The sequence below is a fragment of the Pseudophryne corroboree genome, chromosome 5 (genome assembly GCF_028390025.1).
Source record: "Pseudophryne corroboree isolate aPseCor3 chromosome 5, aPseCor3.hap2, whole genome shotgun sequence".
NCBI classification, from domain to species: Eukaryota; Metazoa; Chordata; class Amphibia; order Anura; family Myobatrachidae; genus Pseudophryne; species Pseudophryne corroboree.
In genome coordinates, this window is record NC_086448.1 from 174,642,202 (window position 1) to 174,657,564 (window position 15,363).

A 15,363-nucleotide genomic window follows, 5' to 3' on the forward strand; every position below is an offset into this window, starting at 1 on the left:
ATGTTTCCTTTAAGAAACCACTCTGTTAGTATGTCTGTTTTGCTCAATTAAATAGCTCTAAGAAGCTTGTTTTAACTGAAGAATTTATTGGCGTGTAGCCTTCTTTCTTTTTTTTTTCTACTGTATGTATGTATTGCATTGGAGTTTGAGGATACCCATTTTTCAGGCGCCCTACTGAAGAAAGGTTTTTTACAGGGACACTCCACACCCACTCTTATTCTCTTTGGATATTTAGAGGTGCAAATTGTGGGGTACCTATTGTATCTTATCTATACAAATCCAGCTCCTTTCCATGATTTATGAGACAAGGGGGTACTCATAAATTGAAAGCCTAATCAAGGGGTACGAGAGAGAAAAAAGGTTGGGAACCACTGATCTAGAACATTTCAAAACAAACCACAACAGACAGATAACCAGTTTCCATTTTACCGGGATTAATGCACAAGATGATCCAAATTTAAGGTGTGTACATGGTGAGATCCTTGCTATGCCCGATTTTGACTTTGCGATTTCCCTTGAACTCCCCCAGAGCCCAGATAGCACAGATTTTGACTATCTGCACTTTCGATTTTGTCTATGTGCGATTTTGACTAAGTGCCAATTTTGACTACACTTTGTTCTAGATAGTACACTAGATAGTCAAAATTGACTTGCCTGCAGTCTATCTAGCCTTGCGATACCGACCGCGCATCGGGATCGAATCAGTATCGCAAACTGACTAACACCTTCAGATGTGCACTAACTTTCCTTAAGATTTTGACTATATAGTCAAAATCTTACAGATTTATCTCACTGTGTGTACACACCTTAAAAACAGGATGGATACATTGAAGCCAATTCAATAACACCCCTTTCAGACTAGCATGAATTTCCCAGGTTACTGCATTTGAACGCGTATCAACCCTGGATTTTGCTTAGTCTGAAAGGGTCCTGAAGGATTATCCCGGGTCAATCGCCCGGCATTTCACCCAGGTCACGACCTGGGTTGAAGCCGGAATCGACCCGGGATGTGGTGCAGTGTGAACGTTCTCTGCATGAGAGGAGGCGGCGCTTGGAGTTGATCATCTCCAAGTGCTGCCTCCTGTAGTGTTGGCTGTGACGTCATCAACCCGGCAATATGCCAGGTCGGGCCGCAAATCCGAAAGGGGTCTCAAACCAGGTCGCACCCGTGTACAAATTCCTGGTTGCGACCCGGCTCTGCCAACCTGAAAGGGGTATTACTGGCAATGTGCTTTGGAACTGGAAGCGCACATAAGAACCAATAACGGTGCCCTCAGAACAGCAAGTTGTCCTGTGCATCTCTATGGGGTTTGAGTGAAAACTTGCCTACCGCTTAATGCAATATATATGACATTCCAGAACGGCACATTGCATCCATCCTGCCCGGTGGATTAAAAACACTGCGCCCTAATAGAGTGCATATGAAGGTGAGAGGTTAGCCAGAAAGCAAACAGGTGCACCTTCAAGTAGCTAAAACAGCATCATGTGGGACATATGAAATGCCACAAACTTAAATCGTGAAGTACCATGTAGCATAGCATAGCAATTTTTAACTTTAAATTAAGAAATTACGTTTTTTTTTTGTGCAAATTAAAAAAAAAAAAAACAACAAACGTTTTTTGGGACACCTTGAAATAAGGAAGAATTTACCATATTTTGAGTTCCAACTTTCCGTTTTGTACCTCTAAATAAAGGGGAGACCTTTACAACCCTTAGGAAGGAATTCAAGAGCAAAAATAGATCCACTTTTAAGGTGAACATAACAAATAATGGATCCATGGTGTATAAAAAGACCATGGCAAAATTTACTAAAGCTTCTAAAAATAAAAAGTGGTGATGTTGCCCATATCAACCAATCAGATTATGTCTATCATTTGTCTATTGCATTCTAGAAAATGATAGACAGAATCTGATTAGGCAACATCCCCAATTTTCAATTTTAATATTTTTACATTGGCTAATCTAGTTTTAAGTGGGAATAACAAGTACACTTTATTGCAATCTAGGAAAACAAGTAAACAAGTGACTTAAAGGCAAATACAAGTTACTGTGAGCCTGGGAACAATTTTTCTCTGACGTCCTAGTGGATGCTGGGTACTCCGTAAGAACCATGGGGAATAGACGGGCTCCGCAGGAGACTGGGCACTCTAAAAGAAAGATTAGGTACTATCTGGTGTGCACTGGCTCCTCCCTCTATGCCCCTCCTCCAGACCTCAGTTAGAATCTGTGCCCGGCCCGAGCTGGTTGCACACTAGGGGCTCTCCTGAGCTTCTAGAAAAGAAAGTATTTGTTAGGTTTTTTATTTTCAGTGAGATCTGCTGGCAACAGACTCACTGCTACGTGGGACTTAGGGTAGAGAAGCAAACCTACCTGCTTGCAGCTAGCTTGTGCTTCTAGGCTACTGGACACCATTAGCTCCAGAGGGATCGAACACAGGGTCCGACCTCGATCGTCCGGTCCCGGAGCCGCGCCGCCGTCCCCCTTGCAGAGCCAGAAGACGGAAGAAACCGGAGGAAATCGGCGGCTGAAGACTTCGGTCTTCATTAAGGTAGCGCACAGCACTGCAGCTGTGCGCCATTGCTCCCTATGCACACCACACACTCCGGCCACTGATGGGTGCAGGGCGCTGGGGGGGGGGGGGGGCGCCCTGGGCAGCAATTAGAGTACCTTACATGGCAAAAAGCACATAATACAGTCTAATAAACTGTATATGTGCATAATCCCCCGCCATAAAAGTATATAAAAAAGCGGGAGAAGTCCGCCGGGAAGGGGGCGGGGCTATCTCCCTCAGCACACCGGCACCATTTTCTCTTCACAGCTCCGCTGGAAGACAGCTCCCCAGGCTCTCCCCTGTAGTTTCCAGGCTCAAAGGGTAAAAAAGAGAGGGGGGGCACTAAATTTAGGCGCAAACTGAGTATATTAAGCAGCTATAGGGAAAAATCACTTTTGTTAGTGTAAATCCCTGTTTATATAGCGCTGTGGTGTGTGCTGGCATACTCTCTCTCTGTCTCCCCAAAGGACTTTGTGGGGTCCTGTCCTCAGTCAGAGCATTCCCTGTGTGTGTGTGCGGTGTGTCGGTACGGCTGTGTCGACATGTTTGATGAGGACGCTTACGTGGAAGCGGAGCAGGTGCCGATAAGTGTGATGTCGCCCCCTGCGGGGCCAACACCTGAGTGGATAGATATGTGGAAGGTATTAACCGACAGTGTCAACTCCTTACATAAAAGGTTCGATGACGCAGCTTTGGGACAGCCGGCATCTCAGCCCGCGCCTGCCCAGGCATCTCAGAGGCCGTCGGGGGCTCAAAAACGCCCGCTACCTCAGATGGCAGACACAGATGTCGACACGGAGTCTGACTCCAGTGTCGACGAGGATGAGACAAATATACAATCCACTAGGGCCATCCGATGTATGATTACGGCAATGAAAAATGTGTTGCACATTTCTGACATTAACCCGGTTACCACAAAAAAGGGTATTATGTTTGGGGAGAAAAAGCAGCCAGTGACTTTTCCCCCATCTGATGAGTTAAACGAATTGTGTGAAGAAGCGTGGGATTCCCCAGATAAGAAACTAGTAATTTCTAAGCGGTTACTAATGGCGTACCCTTTCCCGCCAACGGATAGGTTACGCTGGGAGACATCCCCTAAGGTGGACAAAGCGCTCACACGCTTATCAAAAAAGGTGGCACTGCCGTCTCAGGATACGGCCGCCTTAAAGGAGCCTGCAGATAGAAAGCAGGAGGCTATCCTGAAGTCTGTGTATACACACTCAGGTACTATACTGAGACCTGCTATTGCTTCAGCATGGATGTGCAGTGCTGCAGCAGCGTGGTCTGATTCCCTGTCTGATAACATCGATTCCCTTGACAGGGACACTATATTGATAACCATAGAGCATATTAAAGACGTAGTCTTATATATGAGAGATGCACAGAGGGACATTTGCCGGCTGGCATCTAGAATTAATGCGATGTCCATTTCTGCCAGGAGAGTATTATGGACTCGGCAGTGGACGGGTGATGCTGATTCTAAAAGGCACATGGAAATTTTGCCTTATAAGGGTGAGGAATTGTTTGGGGACGGTCTTTCGGACCTCGTATCCACAGCAACAGCTGGGAAGTCGACTTTTTTACCTCAGGTTCCCTCACAGCCTAAGAAAGCACCGTATTATCAAGTACAGTCCTTTCGGCCTCAGAAAGGCAAGCGGGTTAGAGGCGCGTCCTTTCTGCCCAGAGGCAGGGGTAGAGGGAAAAAGCTGCACCATATAGCCAGTTCCCAAGAACAAAAATCCTCCCCTGCTTCCACTAAGTCCACCGCATGACGCTGGGGCTACACACGTGGAGCCAGGTGCGGTGGGGGCCCGTCTCTGGAACTTCAGCGACCAGTGGGTTCGCTCACAGCTGGATCTCTGGGTTCTACAAGTGGTATCTCAGGGATACAAGCTGGAATTCGAGACGTCTCCCCCTCGCCGTTACCTCAAATCAGCCTTGCCAGCTACTCCCCAGGACAGGGAGGTAGTACTGGCGGCAATTCACAAGCTGTACCTCCAGCAGGTGATAATAAAAGTTCCCCTCCTTCAACAGGAACGGGGTTACTATTCCACAATGTTAGTGGTACCGAAACTAGACGGTTCGGTGAGACCCATTCAAAATTTGAAATCCTTGAACACTTATATAAGGAAGTTCAAGTTCAAAATGGAATCGCTCAGGGCGGTTATTGCAAGCCTGGAAGAGGTGGATTACATGGTATCACTGGACATCAAGGATGCTTACCTGCATGTCCCCATTTACCCACCTCACCAGGTGTACCTCCGTTTTGTGGTACAGGACTGCCATTACCAATTCCAGACGTTGCCGTTTGGTCTGTCCACGGCACCGAGGGTATTTACCAAAGTAATGGCCGAAATGATGATACTCCTTCGAAAGAAGGGAGTTATAATTATCCCGTACTTGGAGGATCTCCTTATAAAGGCGAGATCCAAGGAGCAGTCGTTGATCGGAGTAGTACTATCTCAGGAAGTGCTACAACAGCACGGCTGAATTCTGAATATCCCAAAGTCGCAGCTGGTTCCTACGACGCATCTGCTGATATTGGGCATGTTTCTGGACACAGAACAGAAGAAGGTGTTTCTCCCGGAGAAGGCCAAGGAGTTGTCATCTCTGGTCAGAGACCTCCTGAAACCAAAACAGGTGTCGGTGCATCATTGCACGCGAGTCCTGAAAAAGATGGTAGCTTCTTACGAAGCAATTCCCTTCGGCAGGTTCCATGCAAGGAACTTTCAGTGGGACCTGTTAGACAAGTGAGGATCGCATCTTCAGATGCATCGGCTGATCACCCTGTCCCCGAGGGCCAGGGTGTCTTGCTGTGGTGGCTGCAGAGTGCTTATCTTCTCGAGGGCCGCAGATTCGGCATCCAGGACTGGGTCCTGGTGACCACGGATGCAAGCCTCCGAGGTTGGGGAGCAGCCACTCAGGGAAGAAACTTCCAAGGACAATGGTCGAGTCAGGAGACTTCCCTACACATAAATATTCTGGACCTAAGGGCCATTTACAATGCCCTAAGGCAAGCAGAACCCCTGCTTCAAAACCAGCCGGTGCTGATTCAGTCAGACAACATCACGGCTGTCGCCCATGTAAACCGACAAGGCGGCACGAGAAGCAGGATGGCGTTGGCAGAAGCCACAAGGATTCTCCGATGGGCGGAGTATCACGTGCTAACACTGTCAGCAGTGTTCATTCCGGGTGTGGAAAACTAGGAAGCAGACTTCCTCAGCAAGCACGACCTCCACCCGGGAGAGTGGGGACTTCATCCAGAAGTCTTCACGCAGATTGTGAACCGTTGGGAACGACCACAGGTGGACATGATGGCGTCCCGCCTCAACAAAGAGCCAAAAAAGTATTGCGCCAGGTCACGAGACCCCCAGGCGATAGCTGTGGACGCACTAGTGACACCGTGGGTGTACCAGTCGGTTTATGTGTTCCCTCCTCTTCCTCTCATACCCAAGGTACTGAGGATAGTAAGTAAGAGAGGAGTAAGAACTATACTCGTAGTTCCGGATTGGCCAAGAAGAACTTGGTACCCAGAATTACAAGAAATGATCTCGGAGGACCCATGGCCTCTGTCTCTCAGACAGGACCTGTTACTGCAGGGGCCCTGTCTGTTCCAAGACTTACCGCAGCTGCGTTTGAAGGCTTGGCGGTTGAACGCCGGATCCTAACGGAAAAGGGCGTTCCAGATGAAGTGATTCCTACGCTGTTAAAGGCTAGGAAAGACGCTGCCTGAAGTTCAGGCGTTGTTAAGGGAGTGCTGCATATTCAGCCCCCTTTTGTGCCTCCAGTGGCACCTTGGGATCTCAACGTAGTGTTGGATTTCCTAAAATCACATTGTTTTGAGCCACTTCAGAACGTGGAGTTGAAGTATCTCACGTGGAAAGTGGTCATATATATATTTGGCCTTGGCTTCGGCTAGGCGTGTGTCAGAATTGGCGGCTTTGTCATGTGAAAGCCCTTATCTGATCTTCCATAGGGACAGGGCAGAAATGAGGATTCGTCCCCAATTTCTCCCTAAGGTGGTATCAGCGTTTCATTTGAACCAACCTATTGTGGTGCCTGCGGCTACTCGGGACTTGGAGGCCTCCAAGTTGCTGGACGTAGTCCGGGCCCTGAAAATCTATGTTTCCAGGACGGCTAGAGTCAGAAAAACTGACTCGCTGTTTATCCTGCATGCACCCAACAAGCTGGGTGCTCCTGCTGCTAAGCAGACTATTGCTCGCTGGATCTGTAGCACGATTCAACTTGCACATTCTGCGGCTGGACTGCCGCATCCTAAATCAGTAAAAGCCCATTCCACGAGGAAGGGGGCTCTTCTTGGGCGGCTGCCCAAGGGGACTCGGCATTACAACTTTGCCGAGCTGCTACCTGGTCGGGGTCAAACACGTTTGCAATATTCTACAAGTTTGATACCCTGGCTGAGGAGGACCTTGAGTTTGCTCATGCGGTGCTGCAGAGTCATCCGCACTCTCCCGCCCGTTTGGGAGCTTTGGTATAATCCCCATGGTCCTTACGGAGTACCCAGCATCCACTAGGACGTCAGAGAAAATAAGAATTTACTCACCGGTAATTCTATTTCTCGTAGTCCGTAGTGGATGCTGGGAGCCCGTCCCAAGTGCGGATTTTCTGCAATAATTGTATATAGTTATTGCTTAACTAAAGGGTTATTGTTATGAGCCATCTGTTCAGTGAGGCTCAGTTGTTATTCATACTGTTAACTGGGTATAGTTATCACGAGTTGTACGGTGTGATTGGTGTGGCTGGTATGAGTCTTACCATGGATTCCAAATCCTTTCCTTGTAGTGTCAGCTCTTCCGGGCACAGTTTCCCTAACTGAGGTCTGGAGGAGGGGCATAGAGGGAGGAGCCAGTGCACACCAGATAGTACCTAATCTTTCTTTTAGAGTGCCCAGTCTCCTGCGGAGCCCGTCTATTCCCCATGGTCCTTACGGAGTACCCAGCATCCACTACGGACTACGAGAAATAGAATTACCGGTGAGTAAATTCTTATTTATAGACATCAGTGGAAGTATAGAATAGTAGGGGTAAATTTACTAAGATGGGAGTTCTATTTAAGATGGGATGTTGCCCACAGCAACCAATTAGATTCTACTTCTCATTTATCTAGCTTCTTCTAGAAGATAATACCTTGAATCTGATTGGTTGTTATGGGCAACATCCCATCTTTAATAGAACTCCCATCTTACTAAATTTACCCCGTAGTGTCTTGTAAAAGTCAATGATCTCCTTGAAACAGATAACACCCCTTTCGCACATGTAGCTATATCCTGGGTTTTTGCACGTGAATGCGCATCAACCTGGGATTACTGCATGTGTGAAAGGAAACAATCCAAGACTAAAGCTGGGGCCGATTCAATTGTTTATCGTGCAGAGGACACATTTTTCTGGCAGCTTACTGAGGTACGAGAAAAATTGTGAGGAAACTCAAGAGTTTGGACGCCCAAAGCAGGGCTAAACCCGGTCTGATTTGGGTGCAATGTGCTTGGGCGCCCAAACACAATTGAATTGTGACAATTGTTTGGGCGTCTAAAAAGTAATCGGCCCCACTGAGCCACTTCATCTGATCTGGCGGATCGGACCGACATCACTCAAAACTGTTCATATTGGACAGTGTGTGCCCGATATGTGGGTGCCCGATTTCACTAGCGACGTCAAGTCTGATGTTCTGCACATCAAAACCTGATGACTTTGCTAGCATACTGTAGTATGCGAATGAAGGGCGGCACATGATTGTCCCATCCTTCATTAACATCGCTCAAAATATATACACACACCCATCGGGCTGGCATATTGGCTAGGTACACATCGCTCAAGTGCGTACCCAGCTTAAATTCCAGGTCCACGACCCTGTTCCCAACCAGGGTCATGGAGCAGAGACCTGAAAATTTGCTGACTTGCTAGACCCAGCAAATTCTCGGGTCACATGTCTCAAAGTGGCTTCAGAGAACTGCTTGGAAATAAAAGCATTCTATGGTAAGCACAGCTGTGTACATGTGTTCTTATTCACCATACGGGTACACACTGGGTGACCTCCCCTGGTTAGCAATCAGCGCTGTATCATTAGGGGAGATTGCAACAATAACGTCTTCCCCCACACTCCCCGAACATGCAACTCAATTATATAGTTAAAGTTTAGCTGCATGTTCAGTAGATAATGCCTGAACGAGAACGACCCGCGGGTGCGCACATCGTTCAGGCATACACACTAGACGACATGAATAAATTAAAAAAAAAAAAAGATTGTTATTATTCATATCGTCTAGGGGTGTCGGCCAGTGTGTATGGGGCTTTAGACACTCTGCCACGGGTAGCTATTGTACTTATATCTTACTTTATCATTTATATCACATTGCAGCTACATCCAAAGTTCTTTATTGTGTACTGGGTGTTTAGGACTAAGCACAGTGCTGCATGACGGAATATATGATGTGCCACAAACTTAGCATTTTTCCTTTTTCCCAGATTACCATCCACACCGCAGCTACATGCAAAGCCAGTGGTAGTGTCCAAAGTACTAGTAAATTGTACTTTTGTGGTAATTATGGTGCAGCTACATCGCACATTTAGTACAAACTGTGTGGTGAGGTGTGTGACATGACTTAGGGGCATAGTCTGCAACATGCAAAATGAGGTGATTTAGCAAAAAATTAGAACAGATTAGTAAGGACACATCTGTGACACAACTGTAACACACTTTGCATAACCTTATGTATAGTAACACAACACAAGTTATCACTAGTGCAGCCCTGACCCCAGTTACCATGAATGAATTTTATCTATATATAGGTCATTCAGTATCTATGTACTGTCGGGCTACAACTCCTAAAAATACTCTGGCTGTACGGGCATGCTGGCCCTTGTGGTTCCCCACCTACAAAGCACCGGTGCTTCACCTATTCTATATTATGAGACCTGTCAGTGGGATGATGCGCTCTATGTAATTAGTGAGTGATGCTGCAGTGCTGAGGGACTTGGCTGTTTCTGCGGGCCCCCCTACTCACTTGTTGCCGCGGCGCATCAGCAGCCGTGCGCGCTCCCGTGCCTACTGCCGCGTGTGTATGGGCGCGCACGCAGACACCAGCCAGAGCGCGACTCTCGCCAAACCCCACCCCCACTAGCAAGCGGTGTGCGACAGACACCCTCCCTAGCCTACCCACAATGCACGGCGCGCCCGGAGGGTAGGAGGAGGAGCTGGCGGCGAAGGCGGCCATGTTATGATGTGTTGTTGCCCCTTCTCCCTCCTCCCGAGCCCGACTGACCTGGCGCCCTGACCGTGGGAGGGAGACTTCGCGCTGAGGTCGGAGCCGCTTTCTTACCGAGTCCCCGAGGAGAGGCCGGAGCAGCATGGCCGCCATGTTAGGAGGTATCCGCACAGGATTGTTATTCTGCGGCATAAGCCCGTCGCCTAGGCCGCAGCTCCCTGCTGTCATTGTATTATTTACATTCCTGTAATGTATAGCTAAGCAGCTGCGCTGCGCCTTGTGTGCCATACACGTACTATATAATGTATACACACACATACATGCACCTATAGAATATGAATGGATGCATGTGGCAGTCAGTGTTGCTCTGTGAGTGTACATAGTTGTGTATATATACACACGTGTCGCCAAAGTTCCAGAGCTAGCAGTGCTCTGGGGGGGGGGGGGGGGGGGCTAGGTGTCATATACATGTGACCACTTACAGTATACATACCTCCCAACATGACCCTCTCCAGGAGGGACAGAATGCGCTGCTCCTGGACTTCCCTCTTAATCCATGATTGCCATCACCTGTGCTGAAACATCTTTCTTATCAAATAACTAGTTCAATACAGGTGATGGCAATCATTACTGAAGAGGGAAGTCCCGGAACAGATCATTTGGTCCCTTATGGAGAGGGTCATGTTGGGACTGGTAGGTATGAGTGTATATATACTGAGCATTAGCCGACTCCCCGCCATTCTATACTGCCATCATTATACCACTGACGTTGCATCTCAAAAGTATTATACAGATACCCTCACATGTAACTGTTGGTGACATAGGAGACGCCTGATAGCAGAATGCAATAAGCAATGCTCTGTAGTTCTTCAGGCAACAGCTTTTCTTAATTGTCTTACATTATTTGTGGCCACTTGTTACATAAAGTAAATCCTAGTTTACCTGATCCAGACACTGGGAGATTAGCACTTGACCATTTCTTGTCTACAAAGTATTATTTAGCGTTCTATAAATGTACCTGTATTATTTTTATTATCATATAAAGGTCCCGGTGACATGTGCGGAGGTGAGGCAGAGCCTATCCTGTCATACTAACATGTATGTCAGAGTTTTGACTATATAAAGTATGTGAAAAATATAAAGACTATGGGGCAGATGTATTAATCCTAGAGAAGTGATAAGTGGAAGGTGATAACGCACCAGCCAATCATTACAGGTTTGAAAAATGACAGCAGCTGATTGGCTGGTGCGTTATCACCTTCCACTTATTATGATTATTTCCAGCTATTTATATAGCACACACATATTCTGCAGCGCTGTACAGAAAATATTTGCCCATTCACACAAGTCCTTGCCCCAGTCGAGTTTACAATCTATGCACACATTCACGCTAAGGTTAATCTTTGTTGGGAGCCAATTAACCTACCAGTATATTTTTGGATTGTGGGAGGAAACCGGAGTACACGGAGGAAACCCACGCAAGTACGGGGAGAATATACAAACTCCGCACAGTTAGAGCCATGGTGGGAATTGAACCCATGATCTCAGTGCTGTGAGGCAGTAATGCTAACCATTACACCATCCATACTGCCCATCACTTCTTTATCACTTTTTCAAGCTTAAGACAGCTGCCCCAGTATTAGAAATATCTTCTTTGTATTATTCTAATCAAAGATCTCAAGTAAAAAGTCAGTGTGCACGATTCAATTCAGCGACAATTGAATAGCGCCGGGAATTGGCTCCTGGCGCTATTCAGTTCAGCTCTTTGATAAGTTGGAGAATGTCCGTTCTCCCGGACTAAACAGGGTGTTTTGTCGGGAGGACAGGCATTCTCCAACTTAAGTGTCCAGCGCAATGCTGTTTTTGCCACGCAAAGCTTGATCAAAACTCGCCAAATTTCCAGCGGTATATACTGCTGTACATTTGTATGATGCCCACATGAACTCTTGGGCTCATATATTGTGTGTAACTGTGGCTCTGGTACTAGCCAGTGCCTCCTGAGCTATTTACATCAGCACAAGTCCCTGAGAGGTCCAGCTTCTTAATGGGCGAGATTCAATTCTTATTGCGAGTCCCCATCAGGTGGGCAGGGCACACACATCTTGCCTTTTTAAAATCGAACAGGGCAAGGCACCCTGCTGAAATAGCCTAGCGTGAATACTACATGTTATGTCCGTATGATATGCCTTTTCATTTACAGATTCTAATCTTTTTTTTTTTTTTTTTTTTAATGAGGCAATAGGAAAGATATCTGCTGCCCTCACTAATGGAATGTTTCCTTTGATTTTTTAGTGTTGACAATTTTTATTTTGTCTTGTCATTGTTGTATATCACAATTATGGCTCAAGTTCAGAACATGGGACCCCCTGGGCTGCTGCTGCTGCTACTACTATCCACGTGGACATTTATTGGGAATAGTAACCTATGGCAAGCGTAGTTAGCAACCTTGCGGAAAGCATAGTGAGTGAAGCAAGCCCGCGAGGGTACACATTTTAATGTTCCAAACCAGGTTAATGATGTTCTGACGCAGTTTACTTATTCTAGCTAAAGGGGTCCTATGTTCTGAACTTCACACTATTATGGTGCCTACATCTTATTCATAGTATTCTTTACACAACTGTTCATATAAACATTGAACAATCTAAACCTCCATGTATTATGAAACGTCTTTAAATAATACAGGGGCTTAAGCAATAGTTTTTTTCGCGCCCGACGGCAGCAATTCGGTTGTTCTACCGTTTGGCAACCAGCAGCCGCAGAGGACACATTTTTTTCTCGCAGCCTCCTGAAGCGCGACAAAGGAAAAAAAAAGGGCTGGTTGGCACTGTTTAAGTGTAGATATTAGTATGCAAATCAGCAGTCACCTGGGGAAGAGCAGCCAGCCTCTTCTCAATGCTGTGCAAAAAAGGGGTAAACTTACCAAGTGGCACTTAATAATTCATACTCATTTAAAAAAAACAAAAAAAAAAAACATTAATATAAAAGACACACAGACGGTAAAACAATATGTACTTCACAATATATGATAACCAAATGGCAAGCCTCTAGTGTGCACACTAGAGGGTTAGGTCTAGTGTTCTTGTAATGGGCATTGGTGCGTTTTAGATCATGGGTCTTCAACATGCGGCCCTCCAGTTGCTGTGGAACTATACATCCCAGCATGCCCTGCCATAGTTTTGCTATTGAGGTATGCTAAAACTGAAGCAAGGCATGCTGGTATGTGTAGTTCTACAGCAGCTTGAGAGCCGCAGGTTGAAAACCTATGGTTTAGATCGGGCCTGGCCAACCTGTGGCTCTCCAGATGTTGTGAAACTACACATCCCAGCATGCCCTGCCACAGTTTTAGCCTTCCCTAATAGCAAAACTGTAGCAAAGCATGATGGGACTTGTAGTTTTACAACAGCTGGAGAGCCACGGGTTGGCCAGGCCTGGTTTAGATGGTAAAATTGTGCATGGCACTGGATAAATGTTGAAATGTAGTTAACAGTTTCTCCTTCTAGTAAGCGTAGACTCTCCGTTCATGATCAGTCTCACCGCTTACGTGGGCGGCTGGCTGATTGTCCATGTCAGTGGTCTGTTCAACATAACAGATAATTAAACTCTGTTACAGCCAAGGTTTCACAGCCTGCAATGCTGGATACGTTATTCCGTAGTGCGTTCATGTTGGTAAGCGCCGGTGGGCTGTGATTGAGTTGTCCCCAGCTCAACGTCACACTCTTGTAAGGGATGGGAGCAAATAGTGACAGACCAGTTCCGGAGGTGCTCAATTTGCAGCTGAGAATTAGTTTCGATTGCAGCGGTAGGAGGATCTGGTAAAAATAGTAATTATGCCAGTGCTATCAGATGCCACCACTGTAGCCAAACACATTCCCTGCGCTATTCAACTGTCTTCTAATTGAATCGTGCCCAGAGATTTTTAGACGCCCAAAACAATTGAATCAGCCACTTTGGCATCTAATTTTCCCGTCTAAACCGACCTGACAATTGTCAGCATTCAATTGTGTTTGTGCCTAAACACAGGTTTTAACTGTGTAAAACAGGTAAACTCGTCTAAAGTCCTGCATTTGGGCGTCCAAAGTACTATTTAGATGCCCAAAGTGTTGTTTGCACACATTTTTTTTTCTCACTCCTCAAGAGCCTGCAAGAAAAAAATGTTTTCCGTGATTAATGGGCCCCCGAACGGCAGAACAATTGAATTACTGCTGTCGGATGCCATCTAATGGCGGGCGCTAAAATAACAAGTGAATTTTACCTCGGTAAGCACAAAGTTGGTATGCTAAGTAATAACCCTTATATACCCCTTTCACACCGCACAAATAACCCGTTGTCTACACGGGTCAGTGTGCGGTGTGAAAGCACCAGGTCGGATTTCCCAGGTCGCCTGACCCGGTAATTGAACCCGGGTTGTAAGCATTGTTATTCCCAGGTTGAATACCAGGTCAGTGGCTCTGTAAACGGATTCCTGGGTCGAGCCGATCCGGGGCCCGTTTACAAGATAGGGAGAGGCGGCGCTGGAGATGAGCTCACTTACCAGCGCCGCCTCCGCCCCCGCTGCCGGCTCTGACCCCCGCCGCTATGGCAACCGACCCGGCAATTTGCCGGGTCGGGAAGCCACTAGAAGAGGTAGGAGAGTCTCCAGTGCCGGATCCCACCCAGGAAGGACCCGTTTCCTATTCCCGGGTGGGATCCGGCATTGGAGATGTGAAAAGGGCTATGACCTGGGTTACCCGTTTACACTGCCCCTTAACATGGGACCTTCCTGGGACCAACCCGGGTTATTGCCAAGGTACCCTGGGTTGTGGCTCAGTGTAAAAGGGTCCAAAAAAATTCAACCCAGGTAACTCGCAGGGTTGGTCCCAGGAAGGTCCCATGTTAAGGGGCAGTGTAAACGGGTAACCCAGGTCATCCTGTTCACAGCATGGGGGGTTCTGGATTTCCTGGAGCTTGAAGATGATGTAATCTCCAAGCATCGGCAAAAGTTTACACTTCCCACAGGTGCTGTGTGAACGGCACCAACCCAAGCGTCGCGGTGTGAAAGGGGTCTGACCCGGGACTTTGGTGTAAAAGGGTTATAGTACATGGTGAAAAGCAAATTTTAAAATACATTTTGGCACACCTTTCTACATTATATTGTAAACTGTAGCTTTTAGTTATTTGTATTAATATAAAAATGTTCATTTCCACTGGATAATGTTCATTCAGTGTTATTATGTTGTTGTTTTTTTTAAAGTGATATGTGCTTCTGGGAGGACAGTATTTAGGACAGGTCGGTTAATGTGCTATCCGAGAAGTTCTGCCAGGTTATTGTATCTGCTTGTAAAGTTAGCAAAGCCAGTTAAGTCATCAAAAGTAAAGTAAAATAAAATGGTAATCTGTGAAATTAACGATTTATAAATTAAACCCCGTCATTACTTTATTTCTGCAAGGGTATCGATCTTGCCTCTTTCTGACCTATTTACTATGGTCAACCTTGCAGGGACATTTTAAACAACTCAATCGAAATGTTATTGTGCCATCTGCTATGTAGTTTTCAATGCCTCGCTTTATCAGCTCCTGTCAGGATTTTGACTCCTCACTGCAGTTTTCCCAA

At 46.6% G+C, this 15,363-nt stretch overlaps 2 protein-coding genes across 12 annotated transcripts in view; one reads left to right on the forward strand and one right to left on the reverse strand.

Annotated features, from left to right (window-relative positions):
- Positions 1–9,797, reverse strand: part of CNPY1 (canopy FGF signaling regulator 1) — a 352,139-nt gene extending 342,342 nt beyond the window's left edge. Inside the window, exon 1 of the mRNA XM_063921891.1 lies at positions 9,573–9,797. Coding sequence (XP_063777961.1) covers positions 9,573–9,782 — 210 coding nt within the window. The 5' untranslated portion in view covers positions 9,783–9,797. The remainder of the gene's footprint in view (positions 1–9,572) is intronic.
- Positions 9,651–15,363, forward strand: part of RBM33 (RNA binding motif protein 33) — a 297,939-nt gene continuing 292,226 nt past the window's right edge. For 8 of the 11 annotated variants that reach the window (XR_010177641.1, XR_010177640.1, XM_063921886.1 and 5 more), the window contains exon 1: positions 9,653–9,934. Coding sequence is in view for 9 of the 11 variants with exons in the window: in XM_063921886.1 (XP_063777956.1) it covers positions 9,916–9,934 (19 nt within the window). In the remaining 2 variants the exon portion in view is untranslated. Of the gene's footprint in view, positions 9,935–15,363 lie in introns of all 11 variants that reach the window. The other 3 variants (XM_063921881.1, XM_063921885.1, XM_063921887.1) reach the window with 2 other exon arrangements.